This window comes from Bos javanicus, chromosome 24 (assembly GCF_032452875.1).
Source record: "Bos javanicus breed banteng chromosome 24, ARS-OSU_banteng_1.0, whole genome shotgun sequence".
Classification (NCBI taxonomy): domain Eukaryota; kingdom Metazoa; phylum Chordata; class Mammalia; order Artiodactyla; family Bovidae; genus Bos; species Bos javanicus.
The window spans coordinates 29,991,097-30,014,551 of record NC_083891.1 but is presented as its reverse complement, the minus strand read 5'-3'; the positions used below and the strand labels follow the sequence as shown (position 1 = coordinate 30,014,551).

The 23,455-nt window shown below is 43.1% G+C and overlaps 1 protein-coding gene across 7 annotated transcripts in view; it reads right to left on the bottom strand.

The window, feature by feature from the left end:
• Positions 1-1,683: 1,683 nt before the first annotated feature.
• Positions 1,684-23,455, bottom strand: part of CHST9 (carbohydrate sulfotransferase 9) — a 283,972-nt gene continuing 262,200 nt past the window's right edge. For all 7 annotated transcript variants that reach the window (XM_061399688.1, XM_061399692.1, XM_061399691.1 and 4 more), the window contains one exon: positions 1,684-9,758. In XM_061399688.1, the coding sequence (XP_061255672.1) occupies positions 8,670-9,758 (1,089 nt within the window). In that variant the 3' untranslated portion in view covers positions 1,684-8,669. The remainder of the gene's footprint in view (positions 9,759-23,455) is intronic.

Sequence of the window (23,455 nt, the reverse complement as noted above, 5' to 3'; positions counted from 1 at the left end):
CTCTTTGGGGACGGAAGTCCTGGCTATTGCTTTCCATGGCTGTGTTTCTGTTTTCTCCAACCATCTAAGTGTAGAAGTAGGAGAAAGAGAGGCTGGGGGACTGAGAAACAGAGGCAGCGGAATGCTGAGAACATCATTGGGAATGCTAATGTCACTCAGGATAATTGCAGGCATGGGGTGGAGAGAAGTGCTATGAGCCAGAGACAGAAATCCTCAGAGAAATCTGGGAAACAGGCAGTTTTCAGAGTTGAGGAAGAGTGGGTTCACTTTCAAAATAGGAGGAATTTTTGCAGGAAGGTCAGGGACTGACAGTCTGGGCGTATCAGTGTGAGCCACTTTTTGTTCCTAGATGCCCAGCTTCTGGGGACATGGGAGAATGACTCATCTCTGAAGGGGATGGGAAGGACTGCTGTGGCCAGGGGGACCCAGTGGTTAATACAGAAGGATGCCAAAGAAAGGCACTGGACTTCTCCCAACATCTTGTTGTCAATCAAAAGTAGTTTATTCGAACAATGAAATATTGTTTGGTCATCCCACTGTGTAGAAGACCAAAGGACAGACAGCATTTTGAGTGAGGATAAGGAAATCCAGAATGTGATGGCCTCCCAGAGTGCAAAGCACAACTATAGACAAAGAAAACATTCAGAAATTCCTTTGGAAGCTTGGTGGACAAAAACACACATTTTCAAGCAGGGGTTAAAAAGTGGGACACTTAGGGGTCGGCCAGGTGAGGTAAGTGAGTGACGATGGCTGGGTGGTAAGCATGAGCAAGAGAGACCTCCAGGTTTGTCAAAAGGACTGATCTGGATTCTACATGTTTTCAGGCAGGCAGGTAGGCTGCAGGATAACAGAAATTCCCTACCATTGATGAAAGAGTCCCAATTTTAAAATGTTGCAGCTAATTCAAATATTAAATCAAATGCACTGTAGGTCAAACCAAACATATCTGTGGCCAGATCTGGACTGGAGGTGGTCAGTATGTGGTCTTAGCAAGTGAGCCAGATCATGGTAGGAAGCTGGCTCTGGGGCCAGTCATTAACCCCCTGTGACTCTCAGTTTCCTCATTTACAACAGGATGAGTGGGATAACACCTATTTTTCATATTTGGGGGGATGGATGAACATACTCTTCATGTAGTTAAAGTGAAGGTGTTAGTTGCTCAGTCGTGTCTGACTCTTTGACCCCATGGACTGTAGCCTGCCAGGCTCCTCTGTCCATGGGATTCTCCAGGCAAGAATACTGGAATGGGTTGCCATGCTCTCCTTCAGGGGATCTTCCCCACCCATGGATCGAGCCTGGGTGTCCTGCATTGCAGGCAGAGTCTTTACCATCTGAACCACCAGAGAAGCACATAGTTAAGTTAATGTACATATTTTTCCAGGGTCTGCTATCCAGTAAATGGCTGTAAATGGCTCTTATATTGACCAACATCATACATTTTTTTTTTCAAAATTTCCTCTGCAAAACTTCATAAATATATAATCTTAGAAATGTACAAGACTGCTGTATGCACAGCTATACTTTATGTTAGGGTGTGACTGTTAGCATAGAAAAGGCATGTGGCTTGGGTCACTTCCCCCAGTTGCCCAACTCTGGATCCTTCTCTTTAATCCATTGGTCCTACAGATAACTGAAAGTTGTAAGGCAGAAATGTACACATTAAACACTAAGAGAAGCGGTAGGTGAACCTTTACACGACATCACAAAAACATTTATTAAAGGAGCTCTTTCCATGCAGCGCTTTGCTGGAAACTATGTGAAGTGAATTAAACAGATGCACTCTTGGAAGACTAAGACACATACCAATGACAACAGAGACTCTGTATGCATATAAAGAGGGATATAGCAAGTGAACAAATTAATGAGGCAAAAAACAAAAAGGGAAGGAATACCTGCATTCATTGGTAAAATAAGAATCTGATGCATATCAGGAGAAAATCGTTCTTTTTCTGTTGATAAGAGTGCTCATAAAGAGATAAGATTTGAAAACTGAATAATCTAAAAAGATTCCTTGGTGAGTGAATATGAAATAAATGCCCAGAGAGAGAGTATTTCAAATAGAGGGGAAGACCTGAGCAGAGGCTTAGAGATGTGAAAAGAATGGGATTCTCTGGTGGCTCAGGCAGTAAAGAATCTGCCTGCAATGTGGGAGGATCGGGTTCAATCCCTGGGTAGGGAAGATTCTCTGGAGAAGAGAATGGCTACCTGCTCCAGTATTCTTGCCTGGAGAGTCCCATGGATAGAGAAGCCTGGCAGGCTACAGTCCACGGGGTTGCAAAAAGTCGGACACGACTGAACGACTAACATGTTGACTTTAAGTGGATTTGAAGAAATTTACCTGGAAGAATAAGATCCTGGTGAAGAACCAAGATGGGAGCACCGAGGCAATTCTGAGAGTTTAATGATGCGGGACAATAGCCTTCTGCTGAACTGAGAGCTGGACTTCCTCAGGTAGAGTGCCCCACAGACCCAGGGAAAGTCTACCTTCATCTAGCTGAGCACTTATTTAACTTGACTTTTTCATGGTGGTTTTCAGTTGGTTTAAGTCAAACTGCTCCTCTGTTCTTTTGTACAGTCTTCCTGAGTCAGTTTAGGGTTATCGAAGCTAAACTATTTTTGGGGATAGGCAATCAGAATGGCCCAGCAGGTGAAGAATCCACCTGCAATGCAGGAAATATAGGAGTCATGGGTTCCATCCCTGGGTTGGGAAGATCCCCTGGAGGAGGAAAATTGCAACCCATTCCAGTATACTTGCCTGAAAAATCCCACGGACAGAGGAGCCTGGCAGGTCCATAGGGTTGTAAAGAGTCACACATGACTGAGCACCGAAGCATACACACACACAACTACCAAACTAGTATCTGGGGATAGGCACTCAGGAAAGAGACCAGCATCGTTGATCAGTTTTTAACAGTAGTTATGGAACTTTCACTTGACCGACTTGCTGAGCAAGGCCATCTTCAAAGGCCATCAAGTGCCGACCTATGTAAAATTGGCTGAATTCCCTCCCTCTTGGACTATATTCCCCTTGACCTTACCTACTTCTGGAGCTGTTTGGATTTTCATGTCAAAATTACATTTTGTTTGTGTTAGGCTAAATTTGTTTCAAGGACTTTTTCCCCCCCCTCTTTATAAAACATTGTGACTCATGATCAGCTAGGAATAAAAAAAGGGAGGGATAGGAAGCCTAAATTTTTATAAAATCTTTGAATCTGTTAGCTTAACTTAGCAGGAATAAAGAAATAAGCTGATTTGAAATGTCAAAAAAGTTTCTGGGTGCCAATATATATTTCTTGCCTTTGGCTGTTCTGAATATAGGTAAGAGAACACAATCAATCAGCTACATAGTACTGTACTATAGGTTTATAATACTTTTCGCATAAATAATACATGAAACATAAACACAAAAATAAAGCATTTTTAATCTTACAGTACAGTACTTTGAAAAGTATAGTAGTACAGTACAACAGCTGACATACAGGGGCTGGCATTGAGTGAACAAGCAAGAAGAGTTACTGACTGGGGGAGAGGGAGGAGGTGGGAGATGGTAGAGCTGAAGGGTTGTCAGCAACAGGAAATGGAGGGCAAACAGCAATTTCACTCATGCCTGATGTTGATAGAATGCACGTTTGGAGTTTTGAAAATTCACACTTGAAAGCTGTATGTAGGGGACTTACTGTCTACTATTTTAAGAAGCGTGTTTGGTAGTGGTATTTTCTGGTTGAAATCATTCTCTCACCCTACCTAATTACCAGTCATGCCTCTTTAAAGCATACCCTATTTTAGTTTCCTTTATTATATATGGGAAGGGGGTGCATATAACAACATCTATATTAGATAGGTAGCTCAGCTGGTAAAGAATCTGCCTGCAATGCAGGAGACCCTGGTTTAATTCCTGGGTCAGGAAGCTCCCCTAGAGAAGGAATAGGCTACCCACTCCAATATTCTTGGGCTTCCCTGGTGGCAAAGATGGTAAAGAATCTGCCTGCAAGGCGGGAGACCTGGGTTTGATCCCTGGGTTGGGAAGATCCCCTGGAGGAGGGTATGGCAACACACTCTAGCATTCTTGCCTGGAGAATCCCCATGAACAGAGGAGCCTGGCAGGCTAGTCCATGGAGTTGCAAAGAGTCAGACATGACTGAGCGACTAAGCACAGCACAACTTAGATTGACTATGGAGATTAAGTTAATGCATGAAAAGCACTTAAGTATTGAATAACTATTAGCTATGATTATGAATATTATTATTAACAATTATGATTAAGATTGAGACCCTAACGGTACGATCCTAACAGTAGGACTAAATTATGTTAGCCATGGTCTGAGGTGGTTGCATGCATGCTAAGTCACTTCAGTCATGTCTGATTCTTTGTGACCCTATGAACCACAGTCTGCCAGGCTCCTCTGTCCATGCGATTCTCAAGAATACTGGAGTGGGTAGCCATGTCCTCCAGGAAATCTTCCCGACCAAGGGACTGAACTCCCAGTCTCCTGCATTGGTAGGTGGGTTCTTTACCGCTAGCGCTACCTATCTACCATTAAATGCCTTGGTCAACCATTCTTCAAATATCAGAACACTTTGGGGATGTTAGCCAGGGGCAAAAATTTCTGCTTCACCATATTCTATAAGACCTAGAGTTTTAAAGATGCCCCAAGGGGCCAGATGAGCATTCAGAGTAGGGAGATGTTTACCGTAACCCAGCCTACTAATTCCAACTTCTACTAATTCAGCAAGCGATCTTTTCAAAGAGAAGTCTAGTATTCAAAAATTCTCTGTGTCTGCTTATAAATTCCCTGCAGCTAAACACTAATACACAGTGTTTGGGAGATAACACCTTTTTGAAGAATAATTATTCCTGAAAAAGTGTAAGTCTTTTTTTGCACTCTGTAATTATAAATGATGTACAACTAGTTCTTGAATTGCTGGATAGTTATAGACTGTGAAGTTCAATAACAAGTTGAGTGTCAGAGTGTTGGGTGTCCTGTGTGTACATCTCCATTGAAGTTGGTGGCAGTTTCTGGGCACAGTCACATCAATAATGCCCATCCATAGGTAGTTTCGGAGAAGGCAATGGCACCCCACTCCAGTACTCTTGCCTGGAAAATCCCATGGATGGAGGAACCTGGTAGGCTGTAGTCCATGGGGTCACTAAGAGTCGGACACGACTGAGCGACTTCCCTTTCACTTTTCACTTTCATGCATTGGAGAAGGAAATGGCAACCCACTCGTGTTCTTGCCTGGAGAATCCCAGGGATGGGGGAGCCTGGTGGGCTTCCGTCTATGGGGTCGCACAGAGTCAGACACGACTGAAGCGACTTAGCAGCAGCATAGGTAGTTTACCAGGTTAAATAACTGTGATTCTGGGTGTAATTGCCCACTTGTTACCCTAAGAGTAATTCCAGACAGGAGAATAACAGAGTGAAGGGGCCTGTGTTACTGCTGCCCATAAAAATAAATAAGATCCTTAGGGTTTAATTAGAGGACTAACAATTACACCTAAAGCATGCTAATGTTCGCATGGGAACATTGGACATCTGGAAGATGAGTCCAGATTTGGTCACTTGCCTGTAGGAAACTACATCCAAGAAATGGTGAGTGTCCAGTGCAGCAGCGATGCTCACATTTGGCATTTTTACACAGGCAGATATGACAAAGGTGAACATAAGCTGGTCTGAGAGATACAGCAATTCAGGGGAGATAAATGGGACTGCAAGGAGATCCAACCAGTCCATTCTGAAGGACATCAGCCCTGGGATTTCTTTGGAAGGAATGATGCTAAAGCTGAAACTCCAGTACTTTGGCCACCTCATGTGAAGAGTTGATCATTGGAAAAGACCCTGATGCTGGGAGGGATTGGGGGCAGGAGGAGAAGGGGACGACAGAGGATGAGATGGCTGGATGGCATCACTGACTCGATGGACGTGAGTCTGAGTGAACTCCGGGAGTTGGTGATGGACAGGGAGGCCTGGCGTGCTGCGATTCATGGGGTCGCAAAGAGTCAGACTCAACTGAGCAACTAACACGCACGCAAACACAAATGGGAAGTGTATTTAAAATCCCGGGATTATGGCAGCTTCTTTGACCCTAACACAAAAAGATGTCATTTAGAAGGAAGAACAGGTACATAAAAATGTTCTTCCTTCATAATAACACACATGGCCCCAGGAACTCAACCACACAAGATGCCGGCTGGCATCAGAGAGTCCACTGAAGAAAAGAATGTCTACGGGGCCTCTAATGGTTACAGAGGCTCTATAGAAAGGGCCAGGAAAGGAACTTTTACAGCATAACAGCTTTTTTTTTTTGGCCATACCTCTTGGCGTGGGGGATCCAGCTCCCCAACCAGGCATTGAACCCACGTCCCCTGCAGTGGAAGCGTGGAGTCCTACCCACTGGACTACCAGGGAATTCTCAGAAGAGCTTTGATACAGAGCACTGTGTATCATTTTCTTCCTTTCACCCCTCTGCTCTACCACCAATGCCAAACAATCATATATATATATATATATATATATATATATACACACACATAAATGATTGTGCATATATATATGATTGCATATGTATATTATATGATTGTGTGTATATACACAGAGTATATTCCATAGTTTCAAGCGCATTAGAGATGCTAATAAGAGACAGGATCCTCATTTCCACCTTCTTTCCAAGTTATGAAAAGAAAGGTTTTTTGTTCTTTATATGGTTTCAAGAGTAACTTTGAGAAAACTGCCTCTCCCCTTTATATCAAACCCATGTAAAACAAGTTTTGTGTAGTTTAGGCATAAAATGTTAGGCTTCTTGGCATATTTTCTATTCTTTCGTTCTTTTCCTCCATAAAAAGCTAAGCTCAGTGTCTCTAAGTGACTGGGAATCCTCTCTACACGGTATAGCAAAATCTAAATGATACCATTTAGATGACTCGAGTAAAACTCCTCAAAGACAGAGAGCACAGCTTAAGTGCATGGTTTAGAGGCAAGAGTAAATGGAGTGGAAAAGTAGTAAAAGTTGGGTTTTAGAAGGTTTAGTACTTACGATCTGGCGGCCCATTGCAGTTCCCCTCTCCTCAGGAGACAGATGGAATGGGGCACGTGAGTGTTAAGAGGGAATCAATTCATGAAAACTCAGCCATGAAATGGAAAGTCAAAATGAAATAAGCATGAGTGTAGCTATATTGGTCTATTAATATTCAAATATTAATACCTCCTTTTCTTTGAGAGACATTGCTCAATATTTACTGACAAGAAAGAAAGATAGTTGGAGGAGAGGAATGTATTCAAGAAAAGTGTTTAAACAGGGTTTGAATGTGTGGTTTGCTTAACTCTGTGTAATTGTCGGCCAATTAGATTTCCCATCCAAGTGCATCTACCAGTTCAGGGTCTCTTGGAAAAAAATTTCCAAAATGCATTACAGCTTTTCATAGGGGTGACACACAGTCTTATTTTCCTAAGACTCTGACTATTTGAATACAATAGTATTTGATTCTGTTAGAGAATAAACATGAAAAATATTTTGTTTATGCATAAGCCTATTAAAAAAACGTTTCTAGGGGCTCTCCTGTTTATTCTGTAGAATGTAATCTATCTTTGAAGTGGTATATTAGTTTTTAAAAAATCATTCCCAAGCTGAATAATTAGACAAAAGCTATTCTTAGAGTACATTCCCATCTAAAGCTATGCACATGATGCTTTGATTCAAGTAATATTCTTATAAAACTTTGTTATTGTTTGAGGTCTATATTCAGAGTGGCAACTTTTGTTTTTGATGCTATTCTTATAAAACTTTATTATCATTTGAGATCTATATTCAGAGTGGCAACTTTTGTTTTTGATGATTATTCCATCCTGAAACAATTTCCCTTCTGCCCAATTAAACCAGAATAAGGAGCACATTTGTATCTGATGAAGGTTAAACTTCTCCATCTCGGGCTTCAAAAGGGAAGACCTTTAGTGATGCCATTCATTTTGTCTCTGCAAAAGGGCTCAAAAGAAAACAGAATCAGTTCCCTTAAGTTTTTCTGGAAGAGGAAGGTTGCTTTTGTTGCTTTGATCTTAGCATGTTGTGCATTTTTTATTGGCTGTCGAATATAAAAAGCCATCGCCTCATCTGGTTTTTCTGCTATATTCTCATATTGTAAATCACATAATGCCTTCCAATTTAAGTAAAACATTCTGGTCCAAAATGCCATTTCAGAATTGATTTATCATTACAGTTGATGGAAACATTTCCAGGGGTGTAAGAAAACTATCCAATGTTTGATTCATATGCCACAGACTGCTAAAAATATCTCCATGCGCTTTAGACAACAGATTCCAGGATGGAGACATACACTCATGCTATTTTCGATCGTTTTTCCTACCCTTGAAAGAGACAGTTGTAGCTTATGTAGCAGCTGGCTGGGTTATTGCTTCTATAATATAATCCATAATGCAAAAGCAGCTCTTTTCCAAACATTCTAGAGTAACTGAAGTTGTTTACATGTCTCTGTTAGGTAATTTTCCTATAACTTTGTGCCAATTGGTTTCATACTATTTGGTAAAAATCTTCATTCAATCAAGACAACTGCACTTAGTTAAATTTTTTTCATAGAGAGAATTATAGGAAAGTTACAGCTAGCTGATTTGAGGCCATCGGCATAAAGTCAATACAGAGTTTTAGAAAAAGAAAGCAGACTACAAAAATGGAGTTGTATAATTAAACATCAAATAGTCTAAGTAATAAAAGTCATAGATTAACTGTCTCTCAGTTCTAGTCAGATCCTTTAAATACTGTCCCACCACCTGAGCGTTGGTTCTTTTATCAGAAGAGTGCCTGTCTTTAAAGTTGGGAAATTTCAGTTCTTTTGGAGCTCCGATCAGCTGTAAAAAGTAATTGGCGTCTTCTTCCAAAGTTTCAAATTTCCCTACAAAATCGTAGTGGATCAAACAGGGATAGCAGAGTTTGCTGACCTTTTCCCAGTGAATGTCCATTCCTACTGGACGATGCGAGTCCAGCAAATAATGGATGAACTCTCTGAACTTGACTCCAGATCCATTATTTAATGCTTCTTCACAGGCATTCGGCCGATATTTCTTTATAATTGCCTTTCCAAATACTGGATGGTAATAACTATTGGGGTGTTCAAATTTGTCCCTAAATGCTGACACTAATCTTTCCATGGGATCACGAACAAACACAGCTTTGGTGTAGGTGTTTAAACGACTATAAATCCCCTTTAAGTCAAAGCTGTCTAGCTTTTTCAAGTGCTTCCCGTAGTGAACAGCATCATGGGAGATGTTGTACGCAGAGGGGGCCAAGCCGTTGAGCACCATCAGAATTCTCTTCCAGTTGGAGCAGCCAGCCTTGGGTACTTCACAATACAAGATCTTGTGTTTATCCTCTACGTAGATCCTGGAGACCATGTGAAAAACATGGGATTGAGGACGACTCACCCCACCATATTTCTTGCAAAATTCCTGAAGGAAAGACCTACGTTTTTCTTGAGTTGCATCAATTCTCTTCCATTTGCTGTCTGTGACTAAGCTTTTATTTAAAGGCTGAATGTCTACCGACCAATTCGTTTCGCTGAACTTCCTGAAGAGGATCTTTGTCCCTTGCTGTTTTTCAATCAACTGAATTGTTGGTGACCCTGGGTTCCTGCTCAAAGCTGGAGCCTCTCCTTGGGAGTGGTTGGTCTCCGTGAAGACCCTAGTAGGGCTCTTGGAGTTGAGTAGATTTGCCAGTTTATCCTTGGGATCCTTGAGCATGTGGGACTTGGGGTTCTGTTAAAATAGAGAATGAGAAATGTTGAAAGAACATTCACAAATATGGGTATATTGATAAGGAGCTTAACATTATTGTTTTAAAATGCTATCCAGGGGGTCACATTTCATGTAAGCTGCCAGAACAGTTTAGCAAAGCATGAAGAATATATGGTTCATAAGCTTCTTAATAGAAAATGTAACAAGGAAAAATGGTATCCGGGCATCGCTTTGAACCAAAGCTTCATATTGTACAGTGTATTTATTTGGGTTATTATTATGTTATTCATTTAATATTCATGTGGTGTATTACTTTAATAGATTTTCTCATGCACAATTATCTGTACATTATTGGGATAAAACTATTAGTTGTTTAGAATGTATTTATTTGGCTGTGACAGGTTTCAGTTGCAGCATGGAGGACCTTGTTCCATCATGCAGGCTCAGTAGATGCGGCATGGACTTAGTCTCCCCATGGCATGTGAGATATTAGTTCCCTGACTGGGGATTGAACCTGCATCCTCTGCACTGCACGGTGAATGCTTAACCACTGGATCACCAGGGAAGTCCTCAAACTACTGGTTATTGATTTGAATCTATGGTCACAGTAAGTTTGTTATTATTTTTGTACCATCTTTGTATTCGTGGCTGTCAATTATATAATCTTGTGCATGTATGAGTCTTAAGTCACTTCTGTTGTGTCCAACTCTTTGTGAACCTAAGGACTGTAGCCCGCCAGGCTCCTCTGTCCATGGGATTCTTCAGGCTAGAATACTGGAGTGGGTTGCCATTTACTCCTCCAGGGGATCTTGCTGACTAAGGGATCAAACCTGCATCTCTTTGTGTCTCCTGCATTGCAGATGGATTCTTTACTGCTGAGCCACCAGAGAAACCCTCATACAATCTTACAAAATGCAGAAAAAGTATACACAAGATAGAAAGGAAAAAGCCCTGAATTTTCTATCTTAACTTTGCCTGTAATGCAATAAAATATAACTCCATCATTTTGTAGGTCAATGATTCTTGAGCTATTGAAGTGTGTGACCTTCAAGCATTGACTTAGTGCATCTGAATGTAGATACAAAATGTAGCTGCATTTGGATTGAGATTTTTGTTATTTTTTTTGGGGGGGGACATTCTATAATGTGCAGAATATAGCAAGGCCAATTAAAAAAGTCTAACGGCCACTTCAGTTTTCCAAGCACTTGCAAAAACTGATATATAATTTTTTCCCTTTGGAAAATGTTTTATTTTTCTAAAATTCATTTATCACAATAATTTCATAGTATCATACAGTTCCATTCATGTATGAGACCTTCCCTCTTTCCTAAGTGAAGAAAGACTAGGGAATCCAGAAATGTCTACTCGATGTCCTGCGATACAAAACTGTATCAAAAGTAGGATGAGAATTTAGTCCTCTTGGTGGGATGGTTCAGCCCACTTACCGTCTGTTCTTCATCTGAATATATCCTTCCTACAACTCTCAGAAGTGACTTGATAAAAGAAGTCTTGGGAGACAGGGTTTACAAGGTGGCTTCCTCTGATAGTGACACAAATTTTAAGAACCTTGACTTTTACCCTGGGTAAACTACAGAGGCTTTGGAGAGTTCTGAGCAAAGAAGTAACATGATCTCACTTGGACTAGAAAAGGATGGCTGAGGAGACTGAACTGAAGCTATACACGTGGGGTTGTCAGCAGGGTATTAGAAAGATGAATGAAAAAAATGATGTGTTGGGGGACTAAAGCGTGGGACTACCAGCCTAGGGAGAGGAGGGAGTGGCGGGGAAAGTTTCCTAGCAGACTTGTGTATATATACCTAGAGGGAGACAGCTACTGATATAGATGGATTTAGCATTTTGTTCTCAGGGTCAAGAACAGTCTATAGTCTCTAGTAATTATTTGTTACATGGAGGAAGGAAATGTATGACTTGGCAGATTAGGTCTTCAAGGATGATTAGGAATTTTCCAGCAAATGGAGCAAAAGAGCAGAGGAATGAAGCACTGTATATGGGAGCCACCTCCAGGCATCACAGTCCTTCCATTGGCTGAGCTTCAAGGAGATATGCTTCTTTCTGGTGGAAGAAGGTTGACTGAGTAAGCCCTGACCACCATACACCAACTTATAGAACTCCATAAATTAGTTGCCAAGACCCACCACACCACTGAGCCAACTATGTGGAGTTTCAACTCTAAAAGCATTTGTCTGCCATCTTCTCAGAGACTGCCAGGGTGACCTGAAAGCTTTGAGTCCCTCTTTACCCTGATCAACAACTTGTAGTCCACAAAGTTTTCACTATAACATAAAAGTTGACTTGAGGTTTTGAAATGGAGCACGACCCCATGGTTCTTGCCTCCCATGTCCTCTGCTGGCTTTTTGTCTGTGGAAAATATTTTTGCCAACAAGTAAGTTTAATCAGGGAAGTAAGAACATGAAGAAGGAACAGAAAACAGTCAAAGGTGACCAAGCAATAATAGTTTAGTCAGTAAGCAAAGCCAAGGACTTTTAGATCCTCCTCAAGGGCTACCCAGGCAGCCTGGGTTCGACCCCTGATATGGGAACTAAAAGTATTGTTTGGGCTTCCCTGATAGCACAGTTGGTAAAGAATCCTTCTGCAATGCAGGAGACCCTGGTTCGATTCCTGGGTCAGGAAGATCTGCTGGAGAAGGGATAGGGTACCCACTCCAGTATTCTTGGGTTTCCCTTGTGGCTCAGCTAGTAAAGAATCCGCCTGCAATGCGGGAGACCTGGGTTTGATCCTTGGGTTGGGAAGATGCCCTGGAGAAGGGAAAGGCTACCCACTCCAGTATTCTGGCCTGGAGGATTCCATGGACTGTATAGTCCTTGGGGTTGCAAAGAGTTGGACACGACTGAGCGACACTCACTTTCAAGGGCTACAGATAATATTCTGAGCCATAACCTGTGAGCTGTCTTATAGATACTGAAACCCCCAGTTTCAGTAGGGTTTCACTGAAGTGAAGAAGTCAACCACATGATGACCAGACTGCAGCCATGATGTAAGCTGCCACAATTCTGAGAACTGGCCTCAAGGAATTGGAAACAACCTGACCCTGGAACTGAAGATTAACTGTACCTAAAACAATCAAGATGACGCTAGTCAGACCATTGATGACCAGTTTCAAGATGACTGTCAAAGCTGACTATGCTGTTTCTGCATATATTCCCCCCATCTATAAAAGTTCTTGCCACCTGATTGTCTTGGAGGGGGGCGGTCGACCTTTGGACAGACACCTGCCCACCCCCCAGTCCCTGTTCCCAGCATCCAAAATAAAGCAAACTTTCCTTTCCATCAGCCTGGCCTCTTTAATGGCATTTGAGTATCGAGCAGTCAGTCCCCACTTTTGGTAACAGTCTGAAAGATCACAGGGTCATTCACGGTGGCACGGGAAGTACTGAGCATAGCCCTGAGATCAAACTGCTGCTACATTTCTGCTACTACTGCTTCAACTCCAACGATAAGCAATAATCGCTCTTATTATTGTTTTACTATTCATCATTGTTGTAATAGTATTTCATCCCAGTGACCTAGTGAATTTCAAGGCTCCCCAGTTGTCCATTATTATCCAGGCTGTAATTTGTGTGTCTACAGATGGCCCAATTAATTCTCTCCCTGCCCCATTAACAAAAACAAAAATGAAATCAGCCCTCTGATCGCCCTCTGGACCTTCTGCTTGTGGTCATCAGATTTCCCTTTATTCTTCAGGGACTTCTGGAATGTTTGCTTTCCATGACTTTTTCTGATGACTCTTGCCCTTTTTCAAGTAGATGAAACTTCACTTCTTTATGCCACTTGTCTCTCAGGCCAGAAGATGGGGAGCTGCTTGCTTGTCCTTTCTTGTAGCTTCCAGGACACGCCCCCAGCCTGCCCTCCTGCTTCTGGGAAGCACCTGGGTCCTGCTCCACCCCCTTTTCCTCTCCCTATCTGGTCACCTGCTTTTTCCACTGACCTTTCCACTTCGTGCACTGAAGACTTCAGCTCCAGGCTCAGACTCTGCTTCTTCATCCCCACTTTGTCATCATGTGTAGTGACTCCGACACCCAGTAAACTCTCTGCTCCTTGACCATCTCGCCTTTCACAGAAGCGTCTCCACTTTACATGGACCTTGCTATTGCCAGAGTCTGCACCACCTCCATCACGTCTCTGACCCCTGGCATCTAACCATCCAGTTAGTTCATCAGGGCTTCCAGTTCTGCAATTCTATGAACACTTATCACTATCTTATTCAAGCTCTTAGCAGCCAGCACGCCTGGTGACTCTCAGAAGTCATCTCTGTAGGGAGGTGTTCCTTGTACACCTTGTTTAATTTGTGTTCCTCTCTGAGATTTTCTCTCACTGAACCCTGCTTATTTTTCTCATACTACTTATCATGATATGAAATGATTTTACTTACTCCTATGCTATTTCCACCCCATCCATCTCTCTTGCCCTAGAATATGACTGCAGAAGTCTTATCTTTCTTGTTCTTTGTTGGATCACTGGTATCTAGCATGTTACCTGATGCATAGATGACCAATAAATAATTGTTGAATGAGTAAATGTGATTATAATTTAACAATGGGCTTCTAAGGAGTCATTTTTTGACCTTGTTGAAGAAAACCAGAGCTAATCAGAAGATCAGGGTTAACTTAGATAAATAATTGACTGATTCTTGTTAAGGGGCCGAAAATCTGTATTCAAACAAATCTTTGGCAGAAGAGAAAACAAATAAAAGAGGCACAAGGAGAGCTGCTCATGCTAAAGTAGGTGTGGAGGTGGGACCCTTACCGGCCTGCCAGATCAGATTGGTTCAAAGTCACTCAGTACTGCCTGGGAACTCCTGGCGGCTGGCCAGCCATCTGGACTCCCAGGCCTCACTGTGACGCCCTGAAACAGAATCTGGGGAGGGGGCTCTTGATTCTAATTTACTCTACATACAGGTGTGCTTTCCTGCTAAGTCGCTTCAGTCATTTCCAACTCTGTGTGACTCTATGGATCTAGCCTGCCAGTCTCCTATCTCCATGGGATTCTCCAGGCACGCATACTAGAGTGGGTTGCCACGCCCTCCTCCAGGGGATCTTTCCAACCTAGGGATCGAACCCTTGTCTCTTACAGTCTTCAGAAGACTACTGGTTCTTTACCAGTACTGCCACCTGAGAAGCCCAACACAAGCAATAATGGCAGTTGGGGTCCACTGTACTGGACCATAGCAGTGGAAGGTGAGGAAAAAAAAAAAAAGAGTTCATCTCATACCATTCAGGAGAGAGATTCCCAAATATGCCAAATGCGAGTATTTCAGTAAGCAGAGGTAAATGCTTTACTGTAGGCAAGGTGTCATGTCGGCCCTAACATGGACCAGTTGAAATACCCTTCACAGATACCCACTTCCCTTTGCTGGAGGTCCGTATTTCTCCAGACACTTTCCAATCACCAGTATGGCTGGGGAGATGACTGCACAAGGGAAAATTTCAGTGCTCATATTGACTTCAGTCTCCTACTGGTTTACTGAGTATCAATCTGTTTCCTTAGCTCTGATCAAATCAAGGTATGAACAAAGGCTTCACTCCAGGCACCCCATGAGGCTTCTGGGTGAATGGACATGAGACCCTCTCCCAGCAACGCCTCATTTCACTATCACTCACCTTTATAAAAACAATTACTAGGATCTTGTGACATCCCTCCTCTCCCCTCCCACCCCTGCCCTGCCTCACTCTACTTGCCTTTAAATCACAGCAAAGACTGAGGGGTTTGGACCACTAACAGAAAGGTTAATAGTATTTTTTTTTTTGGCTGTGCTGGGTCTTCACTGTGGTTTGCAGGCTTAGTTTCCCTGCAGCAATTGGAATTCGAATTGCCCAACCAGAGACTGAACCTGAGTACCCTGCATTGGAAGGTGGATTCTTAACCACTGGACCACGAGGAAGTCCCAAGGTTAATGGAATTTTAAATTGGAGGCTTAAACCAATGAATTTCCATCATGATGGTGATAATAACAACAGTAACAGTAATAATAAGAGGAAACTTACATTCCCATTTTCCTTCAGGGCACTTGGTTCAGACTGTCCCTAAAGCAAATGCATATAAAGTCAAACTTATCCTGTTCCTCCCCAAATTAGCTCCTCCTGCACTATCTTCTATTTCTGAAATGGTTCTAGTACATTCTGGTCCCCACTGACAGAATCTGAGAGATGCTTTGACAATCAGAAAGTAAATTGGTTAATTTACATCTCATAAAGTCTTTCAAAAAAACTTTTCTTTTGTACTTATTATTTCTTAATTGGAGATATTCTTTAGTAGCCTCCTAATTGGTTTTCCTGAAAATTACTGCCAAATTAGTCTTCTTAAAATATTTTATTTTTCATCCCTTAAAATCTGGAACTGGTTCAACTACAGATATGGGGTAGGAAATGGCAACCCACTCTAGTATTCTTGTTGGGAAATCTCATGGACAGAGGAGCCTGGTGGGCTACAGTCCATGGGGTTGCAAAAGAATCATATATGACTGAGGGACTGAGCACACACCAACATATAAACGAAAGTCTTATTTCCTTAGTTGGCATTGGCAGCCTGTCACCACTGGATCTCTGCTCACTCAGTGGTCTGCTCCTTTCGTGATGTGTTCTGTCCTTTACTTGCTTCTAGCAGTCTCTCAGCATCCCCTATCCATGCTCTCCCCCTTTATTGGGACTTTCTGAATCTCCTAAGCTGAAAGTCCCACTTTCCTCATTAAAACCACCCAGGTCTCTAGAGAGGGATTCCACTCTCTTTAAAACAACTTCAGCACTTAGTCTGTACCACCTGTAAGGAAAATAACTTTATTCCAGCCTACACTGAGATTTGATCGTCTCACCGGAGAAACTCTTTTCAGACACAGCTAAATTGTAAACTCTGACATAAAGCTAGGGTTTTCCAAGTGTGCCTTTAAAGAGTGGATATTACTGTAAAATTAGCTGAAAGACATGTAACCACAGATGAAAAAAAGAGTATTAAAAGAAGTGGAACAAAAATTGTGGAATATACATGAACTCTGCAGTAAATGTGAAAGCCTCTCCTTAATTTTTAAGGTCTACTGTACCTTTATGAAGTCTTCTCTGATCTCCAACATTTAAATTAATTGCTCTTCCTCTTTCCCCCTCAAAGTTATGGAACCCCTACTATACATCAGGCTCTGTGCTAGATGACAGTGATGCAGTGGTGGAGAAGACAAATGTGGTCCTTGACCCTGTGGAGCTGATATCCTTATAGGAAAAAAAATCAGATAATTACACACTTAATTAATATATTGCCACAGTGGCAAAGGCTCCAGCAGGAAGCTGTTGGAGGCTGGGAGAGCAGAAATGTGAATGCAGGGTACTAAGATAAGTCTGCTCAGTCTGCGAGTCGGGTCCTCTGTTTAGCACTTTTTGTTTCTTGCCTGGAGAATCCCAGGGACGGGGGAGCCTGGTGGCTGCCGTCTATGGGGTCGCACAGAGTCGGACATGACTGAAGCGACTTAGCAGCAGCACCAGCAGCCGTTGGTTGTTATAGTTGGTTATTTAGGTGACTAGCTTTCCAATTTATTTAAGTTTATTAAAGGTCAGAGTACAGTCTAATTTTTTTACCTCTCCTTTCTGTTTGCACCCATTCCCACTAGTGCCTTTTTATTTTAGATTTTTCATATTACATTTTCTAAGTCACTTTCCTGAATATATGGACATTCTATTATGTGATTGAACTGCTTTTTTAAAAATTTATTTTTAATTGGAGGATAATTGCTTTACAATATTGTGTTGGTTTCTGCCATATAACAACGTGAATCAGCCATAGGAACTACTTTTGCCTTACTTTGTCCTTTTAAAATTTATTTTATATTGGAGTATAGTTGATTAACAATGCTGTGATAGTTCCCGGTGCTCAGCAGAGCAACTCAGCCATACATATACATGTATCCCTTCTCCCCCAAACTCCCCTCTCATCCAGGCTTCCACATAAAATTATACAGGGTACATTCTTATAAATCTGTATTATTGCCATAAGTATCTGGAATAGTATTTTGCATAAACATATGTTTTGATTCAATGGAAGCAAAAGCAATATCATTCCTGTACTTTCCGTTTTTCAGGCAACTAACTTACATTGGCTTTATGCTGTCATGAGTTTCAGTTCTGCAATACTTTATCTGCTATTGTGAGGCTGATGGAAACTATGTGCTCAAGGATTTTGAGCATTCATTTGATACACATTGAACTTTTGCTGTATGTTGTTCTTGGCATTGTAGAAATGGATGAAGGAGATAAAATTTACAGTCCTGTGAGGAAGCCAAAGTTTAACTGGGTTGATTTTAAAAAGCAGCTTGTGAAAAAGTCGTGACAATTGCCATAATGAAAGGATGCATAGGGTATTTGGGGAACAAAGAAAATAGTACTTAATTTTTCTCAAGAGCTGTTTTGTGGGGCAAATCTCACAGAGGAGGTGGATGCCTGAGAGTCTAGGAGGATGACTGGGAAGCTGACAGGTGGACCAGCCAGGATGGGAAGGTACCATCAGGGGGACTCTTGGGGGACCAGATTCAGATAGGAGGAGAGGCAAGCAGGTTGGAGTCATCCCAGGAAGGCCTTGGGCCCATATAGAATCTAGACTTTGCCATGTAGGTGACAGGGATTTTTGAAGGCAGGGACTTAGAATGAATATTCTGTAAACAGCAGCGGCAAGAAGGCATGCCTGGAGAAAGGGGATCGTCTAGAAGACAACTGAGACTGTCCATCAGGAATTCTTAGGAGAACTCAAACAATGGGGTCAAAATGAAGAAGAAGGAATTATTTGGGGCCAATTTAGGAAACTGATCAGACTGGGAGAGTGGCGGTAAAGGAAGTAGAGAGAATGGATTCCCATCTCCCAGAGAGAGGACACAGAAGCAGAGGGTTATGGGAGGCTGGGGTGTGGGTGTGGTGGGTACTTTAACTATCTTCAAGTTCAGGCCTCTGGAGTTGGAGGTGCCTTGGGAAATCTGTCAGTATCGGGACTCCAAAGCTGGGTGTACAGATTCGGGAAGTGTTGGCTGGTGGAGGTGCTAGCTGAATGTATGGGCTTTGAAAGTATTTCCTAGATAGAGGGGCAGATGATCACAGTGTCTGCTGTTTACTAAGTGCCTGCTATGTGCAGACCCATTGCACACACCACCCCCTACTGCCATGAGAATCTTCCACTTCCGCTTTTCAACTGAAGAAACGGAGCCTCTTCACTGAACCTGTTTAAGGCACACAGGGCTTTAGCACAGGTAAGAGCCCTGTCCCAGGAAGCAGTCAAGGCCCTGTTTCCTCGCCATCCGCTGCCTAGTAGCCCGAAGCTACGTGAGCCCTGGCAACAGCCACGCCGACTGTGACGGCAGCAGTGACTCTGGCAGGACACATTCCATTTGTCCTATTTGGCTAAGCATCTGCCAGACCCAGATCAGATTTGTCCATGTCAGCATCTTTGAGTGACACACACGCCCCGCTGGCTGAGTCGCCGGCAATATTTGACAACTCAGCTTTACTCAGGGATGCCTCTTCAAAGCCCGCTCCAACCCTCTCAGTCCAGAGCGGGCGACCCACACTTTGGTGGTACCGTGGGCTAATAGGGCCCTGTGTTAGAGGGTGGCCTGGGGCACTGGATCTTGCCCGGGGGAATCTGGGGGTGTGCCAAGAGGGATTTCTTTTCAGGATTTCAGGCTGAGAAAGAATGCAAAGGAAGACTGTAAGCCATAAACTCACAGCAAAGCAGGACAGAGAAACAAGAGAATAGAGTGGGTTACCTAAGGAGGGGGTCAGAGTGAACAAATCACGGACAAAACAAAGTGATGATCGATCTGTTTCAGTGGACGGTGGTATGGATGGTCTTATCTCTCCACGCGTTGTGCTTATGCGCATGCTCGGTCGCCTCCGATTCTTCACAACCTCAAGGAGTGTATCCCTCCAGGCTCCTCTGTCCATGGAATTCTCCAGGCAAGAATACTGGAGTGGGTTGCCATTTCCTACTCTAGGAGATCTTCCTGACTCAGGGATGGAACCTGAGTCGCTTGCATTGGAAGCAGTATTCTTTACCACTGTGCCACCGGGGAAGCCCTGATCTCTTCAGGTATTAAGATAAACTTTATCACCTTCATTTTAAGAATATTATTTCATTAATGATAATATCTGAAGCTTTTTTGGAGGTTTCCAAAAGACGTAGTTTCTCCTGAGTATGACAATTTGATTCAAGATGTCACTGAAATGGCTGCTACGACGTATCAATGGCCATAGACAACTCCTTTGGTCTCCCTTTCTTCTCAAGGCCAGGTGTGAGCGGCACTAGTCCGGATCATTTAGTCTGAGGCTGGGAGCTTTCAGTCGGAAATACTTCATCCTCCAGAGCTGGTACGGAATGAGCTCCTGCTGGACTGCGAGGATCACGGAGGGGCGCCTGCCCCCTACAGCCCAGCCTTGGTAACTGCAACTGTTCGAACGGAGCCGTGGGGAGTGAAGAGGTGGGGAAGGAGGAACTGGGGACAGTCCAACCCTTCCTGTTCCTTTCTTTAGGCAGAGCCCCAGACCAGGGAAGCAGCATTTACCTGGGGAACTGTTTATTCTCCACCCACTACAGAGTCACTTGAGCCCCTGGGACAGCAATGCCCACTGGCAAATAGCAGTGACACCAGCAGGGCTGGTGATGACGTCCAACCACACTCCTCTTATATGGAGACACTGATGGACAGGATTCTGCCTAACCTACTTACAGAGACACCGCTCTCATCAAGCAAACAGGCGAGCATAATTCTCTAAAGGTCCTTCAGACACTGCATCCTTGCCCCCCTCCCCTTGCTATGATTCTATAATCTGTTTCTTGGAAGGAATAAACACGTGTTGACATACCTTGTTCAGAAACAACATCACAGTCTATTAACTCCATTATTCCCCATGCCAGAGAATACTGCTCAGGGCAGGAGGAAGGAGGTCTCGGGCTTCACACTGGGGATTTTCTTGGGCCCTCCCATAACTGTAGCCACTAACAACTAGACTATAGCCAATACTGTAACAGGATGAAAGTGGATGGATGAGCATCACTCACTTGTGAAACCCACAGAAAAGGCGGGCACTTCTGGACCAGTTATCAGACCCAGGGGAAGACTCCCTTGCATTACCTGAGACTCATATATTGAGATTCCTAGGTCCAGACCATGCTCCCTCTTGAGCAAGGGAGCACGATATATCTATATATTTGATATATTTATACCAAGTGGCAGGGAGACTGTGAGAGCTCCAGTCTCCTTTAGCTACACTGTACCTGCTAGACCAAGGGAAAGGATGGGTGGGGAGGGTGGTTTGGGGATGAATATTGTCAGAGGGCTTCACCTGTGTCACGTGCTGCTCAAACAAGTGTATCCTCCCCCAACTCTGTCAGGTGGTTATGCTCACATTCCCATGAGACTTACTCAGTATCTTACAGCTGGCAACTCCTGGAGCTAAGGTTAAGATCCAGGCTTGTCTGACTCTTCCGTTTGTCATCATACAGCACATGTTTACCCCACAAGGCTCTCAGTGCCACCACGTCTTTATTTAGAAGATGATGGAATTTCCTTGCTCTGAGATTCAACTGAATATTATCTTTTGTACTGAGCTACCCTGAGGTGGCTAGATGTATCTATGTCAGCTTCAAATAGACTGAACAGTGGACATCGCCAAGCCTTTGATTGCTTCTCTTCTCCAATTTGAATTAGATAAGTTGGGTACCAAGAACTGATGCTCTACTGGACAGTCCCAAATAATTAGCTTGGTTGAGCGGGTCCTGGGCTCTTGCTTCTAGAATATCACGATGTAACCATGATGCTGCCTGGACTTTGGGTTTCCTTTTATGCTGCATAAAGCACACAGAGATATTGATCATCTGCTTAGCTTTTATGTCTCAGAACGAAGCTTCTTATCTTCACAGCATCTTTATTTCCTTTTCTGCTTCTACACTCCTGTTAGACACACCTATCCAGGCTTGGTGGTTTTGGAGGGGTTATGTCTTCACTCCATCCCTGGTGGCCTTGTTAAGAAAACTTATTTTATATTATTACAGCATTTCAGCGACTGTAAGTCTGGGAAAACTGTAAGTCTGGGAAAACTCATCATGGGCACTGCTGAGCTGTGTGCCTGGATCAGGGATGAAAGGAGGAAAACAGAAGGTATCTTTCAATTCCTGGTAGACTCCCAGTGACAAGTGAACCTTGTCCCCATGGTTTTTGAGACACTGGCTCTATGATGCCGTCTCCATTAGGATTTATACGTTGGGGATAAATGTCCACTTCTTGCCACGAGTAAAGGGATGCCTGAGTGTTGAGCTGCAGCATCTTCTACCTCCCCAGACCCATTAGCAGGATCGTCTCTACTCTGGACCCCAGCATAGAACTCATTTTCAGTAAAGTCTAGTTTCCATGTTCTAAGTTGGTAATTTATCAGATGGTTGGCCCCAAAGACAGAAACCGTAAGAGTTTTGTGTATTGCATTTTGGTTATTTCCTGGGGGTCCTATTGCCCTCCAGGCGGTGGTCTGCAAGGTAACTGCTATCATTCTGCTCTACTAATCTCCTCTCTTACCTACATCCAATTACTTTCCTGTTGGATGTCTTCTTTAAGGTATTTCCAGCTCCCAGCCCCGCGTGGTTACAGAATGAGGAAGATAACCATGGAGGCCCACAGGGCCCCAGAGCACTTTGCACAAAACCCCTGAGAGCCAAGGTAGGTTGTGAGACACACATTTCACACCCCTTCAGCCAGACAACTTGTGAAATGGGACGGAGACCAGACTTAGTAAATTTTTATCCTTTTCATGCTTTACTGGTAACTTTCAGTTGACCTTAAACCAGTACTTTCTACCAAATCAATCTCCCTCACTGGAATAGGACAGCTAACCAATCAACCCGGGATAGTTGACTCAGCCTCCCCAGAGTAAGAGAGATAATGACGCTGATTTTATGGAGTCATGAAAAATAAATGGGACAAATACACAATGCTTGCCATGTACATATTAGACAAAAGGCTGAGAAGTGATCTGGCGTGTGGTATATACTCATTAAATGTGATTTTTAACCACGAATCGTCTTCCTGCAGTAACCCTGGGGACCTTGCATGAATCCCTGTCTCAGGTTGTTAATTTGCTTCCCACTCCCAGACACCAAACTCTTCATTTTTTCTCTAAACTGTTCATCCCACTATCAGTGTATCACCTGTGCGTGTGTGCTCAGTTGTGTATGACTCTTGCAACCTCATGGACTGTGGCCCACCAGGCTCCTCTGTCCATGGGATTTCCCAGGCAAGAATACTGGAGTGGGTTGCCATTTCCTCCTCCAAGGGATCCTTCTGACCCAAGAATCAAACCTGTGTCTCCTGTGTCTCTTGCACTGGAAGGCAAATTCTTTACCTTGGCCATATATTTTTTTTTTCACACCCAGACTATCAGCATAGCCTGCTGGCAGAATTAAGTGATGCATTCATTTGATGAATACTTATTATAATCATTTAATATGTGCCCTGTTTAATGGCACTGGGGACAGAGGACCAGACAACTCTGACAAGGGTCCTGTTCTTAGGATACTTATATTCTTGTGAGTGAAGGCAGATAATGAACAGATAAATGAGCAAAAGTTTTGATGATGATATGCGTGATGTAAAATAAACACTGAAACAGAGATTGTGGTAGAGCATGGGAGGCAGTAGAGTGGAGAGACCCCATGAACTAGGGCTC